The sequence below is a fragment of the Cucurbitaria berberidis genome, assembly GCF_010015615.1.
Source record: "Cucurbitaria berberidis CBS 394.84 unplaced genomic scaffold K460scaffold_5, whole genome shotgun sequence".
NCBI classification, from domain to species: domain Eukaryota; kingdom Fungi; phylum Ascomycota; class Dothideomycetes; order Pleosporales; family Cucurbitariaceae; genus Cucurbitaria; species Cucurbitaria berberidis.
This window is the reverse complement of record NW_024468939.1, coordinates 1,737,224-1,751,434: the sequence shown is the minus strand read 5'-3', so window position 1 is coordinate 1,751,434 and position 14,211 is coordinate 1,737,224. Positions and strand designations below refer to the sequence as shown.

Sequence of the window (14,211 nt, the reverse complement as noted above, 5' to 3'; positions counted from 1 at the left end):
TTTACTTTCTCTTAAAGCAATTTATAAAAAATATAAAAGCTAAGTATAGTATTTAAAATAAAAATATATATAATTTTAATAAAATAGGCTTTATAATAAGCTAGATATTATATAAAACTGTTATTTTAAGTGCTAACTATTAAAAATAGCTAAAAATAGTATAGCAAAATAATTAAAAGTAAGTAACAGTAATTTAAAGCATTAATGCAATAAAATAAATTATTTTACTTTTTATTATTTTTACAAGCAAAAACTACTTTTTAGCTTAATATAAAAAAAAATAGCCTACTTTATAATTAAATTATTACAGTTTTTAAAAATAGCTAAATAATAAATAAGCTTATTTTTAAATAGTTAAAGCACTTTAATAAGCATACTAAAAAAAAAGTTATTAGTACTTATTATTTATTTATTATTAATAGTTATAAAAGCTACGCATTAGTCTAATTTTAGTAGTACTATAAAAAATTAAAATTATTACTTTTTATATACTTTTATATTTATTGCACTTATTATAGCTATTTAATATAAATTATTTTATTGGCATTGCCTAACAAGTTAGTTACTATTAAGATTTAATAGTTACATTGCTACAATTTTTAAATAATAACGCATTAGGTTTGCTAATAGTAATTATTAAAAGTTTTTTAATAATTTATTTAGCTAGCCTAGTATTGTATAAATTTTATTGCCTTAATACTATAATAAGGTGCTGGGTATAGTACCTAAACTATAGTTTTATACTAACTTTTCCTACTGTGTTGTAATATCTGCTCTTGCGTTAACTTTACTTTTATTTATAGAAATAAATTATTTTATGCTTTTAAAAAAGGCGTATAAGTACTAAGCTAAAAAGCTAATATATAATAGTATTAATTATATTACTAAAATTAAGTTTTTACTATACTTTTAACTAGCTTTTAATACTACTATTATAAAAAGTAATATTTTAAATAGCTTTAAAAGCGCTAGTTTAGTTTTTTTTAATTTTAAAGCTATAATATTAAAGCTTAATATTTAGTTGTATACTTTACTACTACTTACTATTAAAAATAGTTTTTAGGAATTAAAAATACTAAGCAATATTTTAAAATTTAAGTTTTAATTAATACTAGTTAAAATAAAAATTTAAAAGTATTTAAATAGTTTTTTTACTTTAATAATTAAAGCTTTTAAAAAAAATTTAAAAAATGCAGCTATAATTGCGCACAAGCTTATATTAATGCAAAAAAAAAATTACTAAATTTTAAACAACTAATAAAGCTACTATATAATAAAAATTATATAAAAAAAAGTAAATATAAAAAAAAAAAACTTTTATAGTAAAAAATAGTTTTTAATTAATAATTTTAAAAAAGTTTAGAGCGCATAGTAATAAAAAAAAAGTAAAAAAGCAAGTATATATTAAAGTAAGTAAGCTTTTTTAAAAGCACTATAAATACTATAATAAAGCTAGGTATAACGCACAAATATATAAGTAAAAAGTAAAAATAATTTTTAAATAAATTAATTTATTATAATTTACTACTATAGTTTTTTATAGTACTATACTATTATATATAGTACTAATTTTAGTAAAGTTTTAGTATTATAACTAACTTAACTAGGTAACTAACTCGCCTGTGTAATATATTAAACTTATTAGTAGTTATTAAAAGTAGAAAATTAATATTTAGTACTATAAAATAATAATAATAAAGTTTAAAACTATAGTTAGCAACTATTTTAATTTATTTTAAAAAAATTAATATAATTATAAATATTTCTGTACTTAAAGTACTTTTATAGAACTAGCAATAGCTTAACTAGGGCATAGGCGCTTTAAAAATCCTCTTAAGAGTTTATACAGCAAATATGCCAGCTTTAAATTTAACTAGCTAACTGCAATATAAAAACAAATATAAGGGCTTAAAAGTTAGAGTAAGGTATGCACTAGCTAGTAGCTAAAAATACTTATAGAGGCCTGATATAAGTATTTTATAAGTAATAAAATAGTTTGCATAGTTCTCTAGGGTTGTTATCTAGCTTGTTTTGTCTATTAAGTTAAAAAAGTGCTATTACACGTGTCTAAAGACAGGATGTGGGAAACGCCCTATAATCTGCTATATATACTTAACTTAGTATTTGCACTCGCACTTAAACTACTAATGCTATTAATATTAAGACTATTGTAACTAGCTAAGACACAGGATACATTTTGGGATTCTACACAGCTGTTACTACTTTCTACTCTGCTATAATTAGTTGAAAGTACTAATTACCTAAAGCTATTTTTTAGCTTAAAGTTAATAGTAATTACGTGCAAGATCTGTCCTTATTACTAATTAGTAGTAAGCTGTTTATATTTAATTAGTATAGCTATTTAGCTAGATTTAACTTTATATAAAATACCTGCCTAAGTAATTATTTTACTATTTTATTTTTTACTAGCTACTACTTTATTAATTAATTATATTTTTATTTTGTAAAGCTAATATAAACAGCTTTTTATTTTTATATAAAAACTTAGTACTTAAAATTATAAGTAAAACTTTTTTATATAAAATAATTTTAGCTAATTATTATAAAAAAAAATCTATAGCTTTTATATAGCTTATAAAGCTAATAAAGCTAATTTTACTAATTTATATAAATTTAAAAATAATATTTATTTATTTACTTATATAAATTTTTTATATAAACTTATTATTGTAAAGTAAAAACTTATTATTTTTTTTATTATTAAAGCTTATTTATTTAATTTATTACGCATATAAGCTTAAATTAAAGTTAATTTTTTTAATAAAATTTTTAGCTATTTTATAGCTAAATAGCATTAATATTAAATTAAAAATTAAAATAATATAGCTTTATTAAGGCGTTATACTTTTTAGCTTAAAAAAATTAGAATTAATTAACTTATTTAGCTAAGAGCCCTGCTAGGCTAGTAAATAGGTTAGCTTTAAAGTTCTAAACTAGGTTAGCTTCTAACTTTTTTAGTATTAGTACTATAAAAAAATTTATATAATATAATAGAATGCCTGATTTTAAGGCTTTAAAATAAACTATAAATTACTTAATTTAGACTAGTATTAGTAGAAATATTATAATAAAAAAAAATTTATATAGGAACTCTAACGCGAACTTTTACCTAAACTTTATTAAAGTATACTTTAATAATTTTATAAGTACTAGTTTAAATTAAGCAATTTATAGCTTATTTTAAAGCCCTAGCTTAGTTCTATAATTTTGTAATATAAAACTTTTTTATAGCTCTAATATTACGTAAGTTATTAAAGGTTGAAAAAAGTGGAGCAAACCCTATTTACCAGTCTAGGCCCCGCAATACTTTGCCGCAGTGGTCTGTGCTTAATCAGATCGTGACTTCGCGTTAGAGGGTTCTATCTTTTCCAAGAGCGTGTATCATCTCACGACACCACAAACACCTCTTCCTACTAATCATGGCATCCATACCTGCTCGCAGAGGCCTCTCTGCCCTCCTAGACGCCTCATCACCAATCACCAGACCCTTCGCATACCGCACATCACAGCGCAGCTTTTCTGCTTCCACACTCCGCGCCGCATACGCGACTGCGCCAAAAGCAGCAGCAGCAGCGACCTCGACATCCACTGCCGCAAAGTCCTCTGCTACCACTTCAGCTGCTTCCACCCCAGCATCATCCACACAACGAACAATCACCCCCAAGTACTCCGCCAAAGAACCCCCAGTCCCCACAACCCGCACCACTCAACTCGACACCCTGACCTCCCAAGCACGCGCCCAACGCTCCCTCACCTCCGGCCTCTATGATGCCCCGCCTGAAGTCGAAGGCGTGCCAGCTATCGACTGGACGCGCTCTTACCACGGACTCGGTAGTGTCTCGTTTACCCCCGAGCAGTCCGAATTACTGTTAGCGCCCGTTGTGGCGGAGGATGTGGAGGTGAAGCCCGACGGGCTGCTATATCTTCCAGAGATCAAGTATAGGAGGATATTGAATAAGACGTTCGGGCCTGGAGGCTGGGGGTTAGCGCCGAGAGGGGAGAGTATCGTCACGGGCAAGTTGATTACGAGGGAGTATGGATTGGTTGTGCAGGGCCGGTACGTTATAATTTCTCTGTCCACGGCGTTCTTTTTCTTGAGGCATACTGACGTGCATTACTGGTAGATTGGTCTCGATAGCTCGCGGCGAACAGCAGTACTTCGATCCTGACGGTATCCCTACAGCAACCGAAGGCTGCAAATCGAACGCCCTGATGCGCTGCTGCAAAGATCTTGGTATTGCGTCTGAACTCTGGGATCCCCGCTTTATCAGGGGCTTTTTGAGCCAGCAGACGAAAGAGGTGTGGGTGGAGCATGTTGGTACGAAGAAGAAGAAGAAGATTGTACTCAGGAAGGACGATGGGGTTAGATACCCCTTCAAGGAGATCAAGGCGTAGATAACGAGCGGAGGAGTTTTGGCACGCTGTTTTTAGGGAGATAAGAGGTGAATGTGTATGATTATGTATATAGGGATGATGCATATGCAGGCGTTGACATTGCATGTTGTACTTGTATGCTGTAAAAAATATACTCAAGTAGATGACATATGTACATGAAATATTGCGTAGTCAGGATATATTCAAGCACTTTTGGACTAGCCGAGAAAGACGCGCAAAGGATCGCACGTTGGGTTACCGAATATATACCTTATAACATGATATACAGCCGCGAGGCCAAGTAGAGGTTTTATCTACTGACTACCCTCGTTCCGCAGCCAAAACGCCCAATGCACAATCATATGTCCGACAGCGTTCTTCTCCCAGGGTTCGTCTCCTAACGATCCCCGAGGTCGAAGCCGCTTGCCCTCGCCCTATTCCTTATGTCACTGCTCCTCGAGTCCCCAGGTTCTTTGCCATATGCTAGCGGGTCATCGTAGGGCTGAGTCTGACGCTGCCAGTTCCACGGCATCCAGCCAGTGCTCGTTTGTCGGCCTAGGGGTGGTGGTGTAGTGGGGTATGGAGGTCGCTCAGAGCCCGAGCTGATCTCATCGCGCTCGATCCTGTCGAACTCGGCTTCGCTCCTGTTCCTCGACAGACCGCCACTGCTGCTCTCGTAGTATCTGCTTCCACCTGATTGTTGTGTGCGGATGTTCTCCTGCTCGTGGTCGAATGCTTGGAGAAGCGTCTCAAGACGCTGGCGCTGCGATGTGACGTAGTTTAGTCTATCGTCATTGTTGCGGATTGAGTCCGGGACCAGCCGCGCCGCGCCGCGGCTCAGATCCGCAGCTTGCGCGTCCTTATTCCCAGCTCCATAGAGAGCGCTTGCTCCGCTGAGCGCCTGATTGACCAGGCCATACAAGTCGTTACTTCCTCTTGCAGAGGGCATCTGAAATCTGGTCATCAAGCTCTGCGCATAAGTCTGTCCCGCGGGCCTCGGTTGATCAGGCTGTCTGGGCGCGAATCCCAAGAGATTAACCTTCACCCACTCAATCCCCATCTCGATATACACCATCCCCGCCTTCCTCGCACGATCATGGCTCTCGCTTATAAAGTCGTCAATCTCCCTTTCATGGTGGTACAGGAACGGCTCGATATATTCCTGATAGAGGAAAGAAGCGCCCTGGGAGCCCGGTAAGATGAGGTAGAGATGGATGAAGAAACGGATCCAAGAGTAGAAGGGCACCCAGCTGAGGATGAAGTCGAAGGTGTTCTCGACGATCGTCAAGATGCTGAGGACAACGAAGTATATGAGCCACGGGGCGAGGAGAGCGGGATCCGAGGTGTGTAGGGCTTTGTACGAGGCGAAGATGGGGAAGAGGACGGTGGTGGCGACGCTGAGATAGTGTTAGTAAATTATAGAGACTTTAGTGGACTATTGAAACGTATGCGAAGCTCTCTAGAGCAGTTTCGAGCTTCACAAGTTCTGCGGGAGCTTCGCAACTCCATGTCGGGCTTGGAAAGCTTGAGAGAGCATTGACGACTGCGGGGTGCGGGGCTCACTTACGTCAACCCGTCGGCAATGAAGCTGAACATGGCCACAATCGCTACGTCTCTGGGGTATATAGAAGGTGTATAGGTACAAAGAGAAAGTCGGAAAGAACAAGTGGAGAGCCTAGAAGCTTGGTTCGGGTAGGCGGCTGGGTTGTGGAGTAGTTGGGAGCCTCAGCCTGGGGTTGCTTGTCGTAACTCATCAGCAGCTCCGTCGGTCAAGCCCGGCACGCTACCCACTTCCGGTTTTCTTTGTGTTGAGACAGACGCATCATCAAGGCCGGCTGCCTTGGTGGAACAATTTTGGTGATCATAGACACGTCACCTGCTTGAGGAAATTCAACATTGACTATGTCTTGTGAGCAACTTTCGGTGAGAGATGCGGTGCACGGTCGTGATTCCCTCTTTCGTGATAGGTCCCGACCGACGGCCTTGAGATGGAAGCCCAACTGAATGATAACATTTTCTCCTTCCTCTTCATCCTATTGTTATTCATTTCTCTTATTTGACTTTTGTGATGTCTTTTCTAGGCATGTTTCAGCTGAATCTGTTGCTAGTAGGACCTGGTTGGTGGGCATTTCAGCCACCTGCAAGCCTTGTAAAGCAAAAGCGATGTTTCTTGATCCCAAAATAGACCCAGCTGGTAGTCTTGGATTTCAACATCATCAGCCTTGTGAAATTCATAGAATAGGATTTCAGGCTTCTCTCCGCTTTCGAGCCCTTTGACATTCCAGGATGGCCCTTAGAGATGCGTGGTGGATGCAATCACAGCCATCGCAGCAAACCCAAGCACCACCTTCGCCGAGTCAGCCACAGGAACCGCATCAAGGATGGCCGTGGAACCAAACCGTCGGTGGGATCAGCTTTGGTATCCTCGAGAAAACACTGAAGGAGAAAGCCGGGCTGAATTGCAGAGTCGATCAGTATACATAGAGGTCAGCCTTGCAAGCACTCGTTCCATTCACAGGCAGGCCACGTCAAGCCCCACGTGCAACACCACATATAAGCCCGAAATGGACCCTCCAGAGTACTGCTACCACGGTGCAAATGCTGATAGACGCTTTAAAACGGCCTGTGAGTCCTTTCCGCGGGATGTACTTTAACTAGTTGACACAGTGAATAGCTACCAAGTGAGGTTCATAGCACGTTCTAGTAGGTTTCCCTTCACCTCAATCATTCCATGATCTGATGTTATTAGTATCGCCAGTTCTTTGCAAAGCGAGTCTATACAGGCCTTAGGCTACCACTTAGGGATTACACCACGATTTTTCAACTTTCCTTACTTGCAGCTGAGCACTGGAAACACGGTTGAAAAATGTACGCACGCTATATGTTTTTCACATTGAATCTGACACGCAGTAGATGTATTTTACTCTCTCCAGTTCATGGAAAGATATAACATTGGACACAAACCGTCAGAAGCCTACCGTTCGAATACCTCACCCTGTTATCGCTTTCGTGCTACGTCCGGTGGTCAACAGCCCCATGAGTGGTAATAGCAACACATGGTCCATCAGACTCCCGCTAATCCGCACATCTAGGCATGTGACCTGTCTTCGTTTGATATTTCTGAAGGACCCTGACGGCAAGCGCTTCCAAGGATTGGTGCAGGTAGATCCGCTCGACGACGCAATAGCCGATGGCTTGAAAACACTCATGACGAGAGACGAAGACATACCTCCTGGCGATGCGGAAGAGTATGCAGGCCTCGGCCAGATCCTTTCCGAAACCATTTATATAGTTACCTATACGTGGGCAGCATTCCTTACCGAGGCTGAGGCCCACCTGCAAGTACTGGTAGGTTATAAACTAAAGCTTTGTATCGTTAGCGTGTTACTCACCGTTATAGAGCAAGAAGTGTGTTGACGATGATCTCACTCAAACCGAGCAACTTCAATACACGCGCGAGCTACATCAACTATCCCCGTTGTGGGTACAAGTGCGCCGACGACTGATAACCGCCAAAGATTTGACAGAACAGATGATTGAGCACCCTTTCTTTGCTTCCATAGGCGGCTACGATGGCCGCATTGCAATCAAAGGCTATCTCAGCAAACAGACCAAGATTCTGGACGACCACATCAGCCGGTGTAATGAGTTAGCAGAGCAAACCAACGTACTCATCAGCCTGATCTTCAATATCGCCACGCTACAGGATACAAGAGCGGCAGTTGAGGAGAGCAAAGCTGACAATGCATTCGCTGCTAGTATCCGACGTGTCACAATGCTGACATTCGTTTACCTGCCTTTGACACTTGCTTCGGTAGGAGCCGTATTTCCCTCCTTCGTTTTCGGGAGCCTAACGAGTACAGAGCATTTTCGGTATGAACATGACCCAAATCACAGGAGATCATGTTCAGTCTCCGCTGTGGGCGTATTTCGTGCTCGCCGTCGCACTGATGGTGGCAACTTTCGGTGGTTGGTTTGTCTGGTCTCGGATACTGTCTACGATGGAACGAATGGCGAAGTGGAGAACGTCTTTGCCGAATGCTTAATAGTAAAATCTTGTAATGAGTATAACAGTCGAAACACCACGCAAGATACGTTCCAGGCTCGTAACACTGTAAAGCTCATCTGCTGGCGTTAGTCTACACATCCGTTACCTCCATAATTAATACGCTTGCAGCTTTCACAACGACTTGCACCTCGACAAGACTCTTTGGCAATAACCTCGAGGCTTCCAAGACACTCTTGCGCTGCCATGGCTGGCCAAGAGTCGTCTTATCTTAGCCTCACCATCGATAACAAAATTCCGCATCCCCGCACTCCTCACTAGCATCAGCTCCCAGCCACTACATCATCCCACTGTTGACCGGTGCCGGAGGATAAGTCTCTTGGCAAAGATATTCCCGCTTGACGTTCGTAACCCGCTATTGGGTGGTACCAGGACGACTACTATCACGCAAGACGAGCCACAGAAGCACAATCCCCGAATGTTACTCCGAGTTCGTCGATCACGAGCGCCAAACCAGTCAGAATGTAGGCAAATAGAGAGAAATGGGCCAAGCTCGACTAGAGTAGGAGGTGCATAGCCTGTCATAGTCAACGCCCATGACGTAAGCCAATATTTGAGGATCTGTATCTTGCATAGGATCAGGAGTTATTCGCGAAGACCATGCATATCGGTATATATTCACCCGCAACGTGGGAGAACAGGTACAGGGGGCTAGCTTTTGTTCCGTTTGTATAAATAGGCCCAAGTGGCGCCAAAGCAGACACCTGTCTCAAGGTTTAGGTGCACAATGGCTGTTATCGCGTCTCTGTTAGGCTGTCTTCTCCTCTCTGTAGCTACTGCTGCTCCACAGGCTGCTTCACTCTCCTCATCTGTGAGCTCGGTAGCTGTCAGCCCATCAGCCACAGATACATCTCTTACCACGGCAGAGCGAGCCGAACTTTTCAGCCTTCACGAAGAGCTAGTCAACATCCCTTCCATTTCAAATGATGAAGTCAAATGCGCAGACTTCGTGTCCAAGTACCTGGAAGAGCTAGGATATTACGTTGATAAAGTACCCGTGGGAAACACCAGTACTTATAATGTATTTGCGTATCCGCAAGGACTGAAGGATGAGGGTGTCCTGCCCGAGGTCCTTATCACAAGCCATATTGATACCGTAAATATCTCATATTGGTCTAATCTAAAGACTGAGATAGCTAACCATGGCCATAGGTTCCTCCATTCTACCCCTTCGAGCGACGAGAGAAGAATGGTACAGTCTACCACTACGGTCGGGGCACAGTCGATGCAAAAGGCCCCGTAGCAACAATGATTATTGCGTCACATAAGTTCTTCCAATCCCGATCCGACACTCCCCGCCTCGGTATGCTCTTTGTCGTTGGCGAAGAAATAGGTGGTACGGGTATGAAAGCCTTTGCGTCGTACGCGAAGAACACGACTTTCCGAGCAGCCATCTTCGGCGAGCCAACAGAAGGTAAACTCGCCAGTGGCCACAAAGGCAGCCTCAGTCTCACACTGGACGTCAAGGGCAAAGCGGCACATTCTGCATATCCCTGGCTTGGTGTCAGTGCGATCAACTACCTCGCTGAAGCTATTGTGGCCTTGAACAGTCTTCAACCCGCGCTGCCATCAAGCAAGCTCCTCGGCCCCACGACCCTCAACGCTGGTCTCATCCGAGGTGGTGTAGCCGGAAACGTAGTCCCCGAAATCGCTAACGCCAGTGTCTCCATCCGTATATCCCGATCTGAAGACGACGCCGTCACTGTTGTCCGCGACATGATCACTGGCATGCTGTCTCCAATCGTCACGGCTGCCAAAGCCGCAAATGCTACTTTCAACCTCATCTTCGCAAATTCGTCGTACCCAGCACCGATTCTCGATACGGATGTAGAAGGATTGGAGGTCGCACCGGTCTTCTATGGTACCGATATACCGAGCTTGCCGCAGGTGAAAAAGAGGTATCTTTTTGGAACGGGGACGATTGAGGTCGCACATACCCCTAACGAACAGCTGAGCCAGGACGAGTTGGTACAGGCTGCAGAAGCGTACGGATTGATTTTGAAGAGTTTGTTTCCTGAGTCTTAGGTCGGCTTTGTAGTGGCGGCATCACAGGCGCATGCTCCGCAAATATAGAGCTCCGGCTATTCGGCATGTATGTAGGATATTCTTTTTTTCGTAACCAAACTTCTATAACGCGGTGCTAGCGGAATTTCGGCTCATGGGTGAAAGTGAACAGTGATCTTTTACTGCCTCAGATCGCCCCTGTGGCGCTCCGTCCTTTCTCCATTGCACTAACACAATCACAAAAACACCACACACTTTGACTACCGCTCGTCTGGCAGTTCTGTGCAGCGATACAAAAAGCGAAGGTGCCGTCCAACGATATGATGAACACATCAGGAGATGTGTAACAAGTGTAAATGGTGAGTGCCATAATAACGTGTTGCGCATTTTATTGTTCTAACACGGTTCAACAGGAGGAGGTATTAGTGCTTGGACATGTCATTGACTTCATGGATGCATTGAAAACCCTTAGTCAAGACCGCGACGCAACCATCGAGCGATTAACATGAGCGAATCTTGACGAGTTGGAAGAGTTGGAGCGAGAGCACGTTAAGGCCATTGAAGAGTTGGAGGGACGCCATGAGGCTGAGATCAAAATACTGAAGGAAGAGCATGATATCAGATTGAAAGAGAAGGATGACCGCATCGCGGCATTGGAAAGGAAGAACAATAGCTATGTCTCGACTGCATCTGAGTTCGTTGATGATAGTTCCGCTTCGATAAGCGGTTTGGTTACTCTTAGGTCGTGTCGAAAGGAGATCGCAGAGCCTAGCCCGTCGCATCTTACCATACCAAAGGTCTCTCTGAGTTTGATCGTGCTATGAGGATCTTGGAGAAATCTGGGAATCCGTACGTGTGGCAGAAGGATCCTGCTAATCCTGATATCCACTACAAACTGGCCTGAGTGCTACCGAAACTTTCGACGGTGCACGTCCACATGGAGAGGTGGGGGCTCAATGAGTGCTATGAGGGGGAAAATTGTGTGAAGTTCGAAGGCGAGGAGAACGAGAAGGAGCATCTTGGGAACTGCATATGACAAAAGTAATCTGTTAAGCGTGTGGTTAGCAATAGCTGGTTGAGCCTGCATGCCAGTCTTGATAGAATCTTGCATCAAGGTCGCTCTGATCCGAAGGGTTGTGCACCACGATCTGATACAGTGAATGTACTATGCTTCTTTAGAGCGAACCATCTTCATTGCAAACTAGCTAGTAGAAAAGGATGAAACCTCCCTACTCACCTTCCTGTAGATATTCCTCAGTTTCCGTAAAACCTAGCAAATCATCCAAAATCTCATCGGCATCTCTGGAAATGAAACTAACATGCCCCTCTCCCTCCTTCAAGTGCAGTAAACTTCCGGCTATCAATTCGTTAGCCTTCTTCGCCATGCTTACTGGAACGTTCATGTCTGTGGTTCCATGCCACAGCGTCAGCGCTATGCCATTTTCGCTAACGTCAAGCTGCTCCAGCTCAAAACCCCAGTCACTGCCGTATAGTCTAGCTTCCCAGCTCGCTCCTTCACTGCCTTGATGGAAGCTCTCCCTTGTCATGTCCACGAAAACAGGCCAGTATGCTGGGGCTTCGATCGCCTTCCGATCACCAAGATGCGCATTATCAGTTGTGCCTTTCGACATCAACTTTTCGAGAACCTTCGGATCTTTGTTCCGGCTAGCTTTCCCTATCAGGGTGTCGATCAACGTAGCTGTTAAGCCCGTCAGCCATGGTGCAACCCACATCAAAATCCTTGTCGACACCAACATTCCCGCCGTTCCAAACTTTAAAGGGTATAGACCACTGATTATCGTCACGCCTAATAGCCTGTCTTTCCCGATCTCTTTCATACATGCTAAAGCGGGGGGCGAGCCTCCTGACACGCCTAGTATGTAGAACTCATTGATTTTCAGATGATCGACTAGAGCGAGGACATCAGCTGGCCAGTCGAGGATGCGGCGGTTTGGCTGGAATGTCGATAGGCCGCTGCCAGGTCGGTCCGGTGATATCAAGCGGACATTGTGCCTGGTGCAGGTTGTGTGCCATTGTCGCCCTTCAAATCGCGATGAAGGGAAGCCATGCATGTATACGATCGTCGTGATAGGTATAGGACTCCCATACAACGAGTAAGAGAGTGTGCGTCCATCTTCCAACATCATACTCTCATTCTCGAACATGGTGGCCATCGACGTTAGGTGTTCTCGCAAAGGCAGTTGTTGGTCGTCGGGTACGATCGCGAGGTTTGCGGGGTGATGTGATGATTAGGGAGGCACAAAAGCGCCGGTAGACACGTGGATTGAGACATTTTTAAAGAGCTGGATGCCTTGCGGGATATACTAGGATCGCTGATACGGCTGTGCGGTGTGTTGCGCAGCGGGGGAGAGGTGAGGTTGTCGCGCCAAGTGCGCTAGAGCTGTGACTGGTATGGTCCGGTCAGCACCCACACCCTCATCTCCAACCTCACATGCATCTTAGTCGATCACCCCTCACGCTACTCTCCACCAGCATGTCCTATTGATATCGTCTTTTATTTTAATGAGCCTTTACTGTCAACATCCTCACTATTGGATCACGTCTGACCAAAAGCTACCCAGGTTTGCTAGTTATTAAGGTTCATGTATCCTATCGGCCCTATTGCATTATGGTAACAAGGACTAAAAATATCTAGAAGACATATACCTGCATTAACCTCATTAGAAAACCCATTCTCTATTTCCTACCTACATGGTCCTCTCAATTTGAAAGCCTGAAATGTATTGCTGGCTCACCGGCTATGGATCGAGGAAAGTGGCATTCGACTAATGGCTTGTTAGCTGTATTCGGGATTATCCTTGTGATTAGCATTCACTCTCACAGCCTTTTCAATAGCTTTATCGTTATCTATTGTCAGACTACGATCATTTCCTCTATGGCATTGTATGGAAAGACAGTTGTGTCTCATAGGCAATGCAAGAACTGCATGTGCTTTCAGAATCGCGAAGATCGGCAAGACTAGACCTGACATTGATTGGGGACAGCACATAACAACGAACCCCGCTTATAGACGTCCATGTGACCCCATTTCGTGCTTTCTGGCCTTTCAAGCCCTGGGTTCATCTTACACCTCATCACATGAGACACCTTGTCTCATGACTGCCCACGAGCCTAGCTCGCATTCACAACTGCCTTAGCAAGACTTTGATGAAGCCCTCCTCCTTCGCCTCCTCACGCGGAAACTTCCGACCACTGTTCGTATAAGCCAAGAACTCATTGTAATTCTTGAATCGGATGACCGGCACGCCAATGAGGCGATGATCGATCAGATTGACGAGGTTGACAAGGACCTTTCGGCTTCCCAAAATCTACAGCAACTGGTCAACACCTTCCTCTGTACCATATCGCCTCAGCCAAAGTCAACTAACCTTCTTGCACTGCGTAATAGAATCCGGCGGATTGTGGATATGTACATCACGACACAGAGCCTGCCACTTCTCCAACTTGCCCACATGCGCATTTGTCGCGTACAGCGCAGTGAAGGCCATTTTCTGGCATTGGATCCAGCGATTTCCCTTGAGTTTTGGGCCCCATTGGCGTTGATAGGCGAGCCGATTGAAGTTGCTTTGGATGCCGCTGGTATAGTCGTATGTGAACGGTGGAAATTCGGAGAACCAAGGGACGATGAGCAGCTCTGCGACCGTGATCTGGTTTGTAGAAGCGGAGGTATTACCGGTAGCAGCTGTTTAGACCCAAGGTTAAAGTTGCCGATTAGATTTGCATGA

The 14,211-nt window shown here is 43.0% G+C and overlaps 6 protein-coding genes across 6 annotated transcripts; 3 read left to right on the top strand and 3 right to left on the bottom strand.

Moving 5' to 3' along the window:
• Positions 1-3,440: 3,440 nt before the first annotated feature.
• Positions 3,441-4,416, top strand: K460DRAFT_358656 (Mgm101p-domain-containing protein; the record flags this gene model as incomplete). The annotated part of the gene is made up of 2 exons (XM_040932127.1): positions 3,441-4,078; positions 4,146-4,416. 2 exons carry the CDS (start codon positions 3,441-3,443, stop codon positions 4,414-4,416), a joined length of 909 nt encoding a protein of 302 aa, XP_040784537.1.
• A 376-nt stretch (positions 4,417-4,792) lies between these two features.
• On the bottom strand, positions 4,793-5,991 carry K460DRAFT_293439 (receptor expression-enhancing protein 2; the record flags this gene model as incomplete). The annotated part of the gene is made up of 2 exons (XM_040929416.1): positions 4,793-5,792; positions 5,963-5,991. 2 exons carry the CDS (start codon positions 5,989-5,991, stop codon positions 4,793-4,795), a joined length of 1,029 nt encoding a protein of 342 aa, XP_040784536.1.
• A 546-nt stretch (positions 5,992-6,537) lies between these two features.
• On the top strand, positions 6,538-8,503 carry K460DRAFT_369988 (uncharacterized protein). The gene is made up of 7 exons (XM_040934062.1): positions 6,538-7,020; positions 7,070-7,098; positions 7,145-7,263; positions 7,309-7,438; positions 7,488-7,743; positions 7,796-8,209; positions 8,259-8,503. The coding sequence occupies exons 1-7, from the start codon at positions 6,994-6,996 to the stop codon at positions 8,439-8,441; spliced, it is 1,158 nt and encodes a 385-aa protein (XP_040784535.1). The 5' UTR covers positions 6,538-6,993; the 3' UTR covers positions 8,442-8,503.
• Positions 8,504-9,188: 685 nt separating this feature from the next.
• Positions 9,189-10,493, top strand: K460DRAFT_319585 (Zn-dependent exopeptidase; the record flags this gene model as incomplete). The annotated part of the gene is made up of 2 exons (XM_040930429.1): positions 9,189-9,557; positions 9,614-10,493. The coding sequence occupies 2 exons, from the start codon at positions 9,189-9,191 to the stop codon at positions 10,484-10,486; spliced, it is 1,242 nt and encodes a 413-aa protein (XP_040784534.1). The 3' UTR covers positions 10,487-10,493.
• Positions 10,494-11,634: 1,141 nt separating this feature from the next.
• On the bottom strand, positions 11,635-12,801 carry K460DRAFT_369987 (alpha/beta hydrolase fold domain-containing protein). The gene has a single exon (XM_040934061.1). The coding sequence runs from the start codon at positions 12,628-12,630 to the stop codon at positions 11,695-11,697; it is 936 nt and encodes a 311-aa protein (XP_040784533.1). The 5' UTR covers positions 12,631-12,801; the 3' UTR covers positions 11,635-11,694.
• Positions 12,802-13,608: 807 nt separating this feature from the next.
• Positions 13,609-14,103, bottom strand: K460DRAFT_294177 (uncharacterized protein; the record flags this gene model as incomplete). The annotated part of the gene is made up of 2 exons (XM_040929476.1): positions 13,609-13,794; positions 13,855-14,103. Coding segments are annotated over 2 exons (435 nt in total), but the record flags the coding sequence as incomplete, so codon positions are not given.
• Between the last annotated feature and the right edge of the window lie 108 nt (positions 14,104-14,211).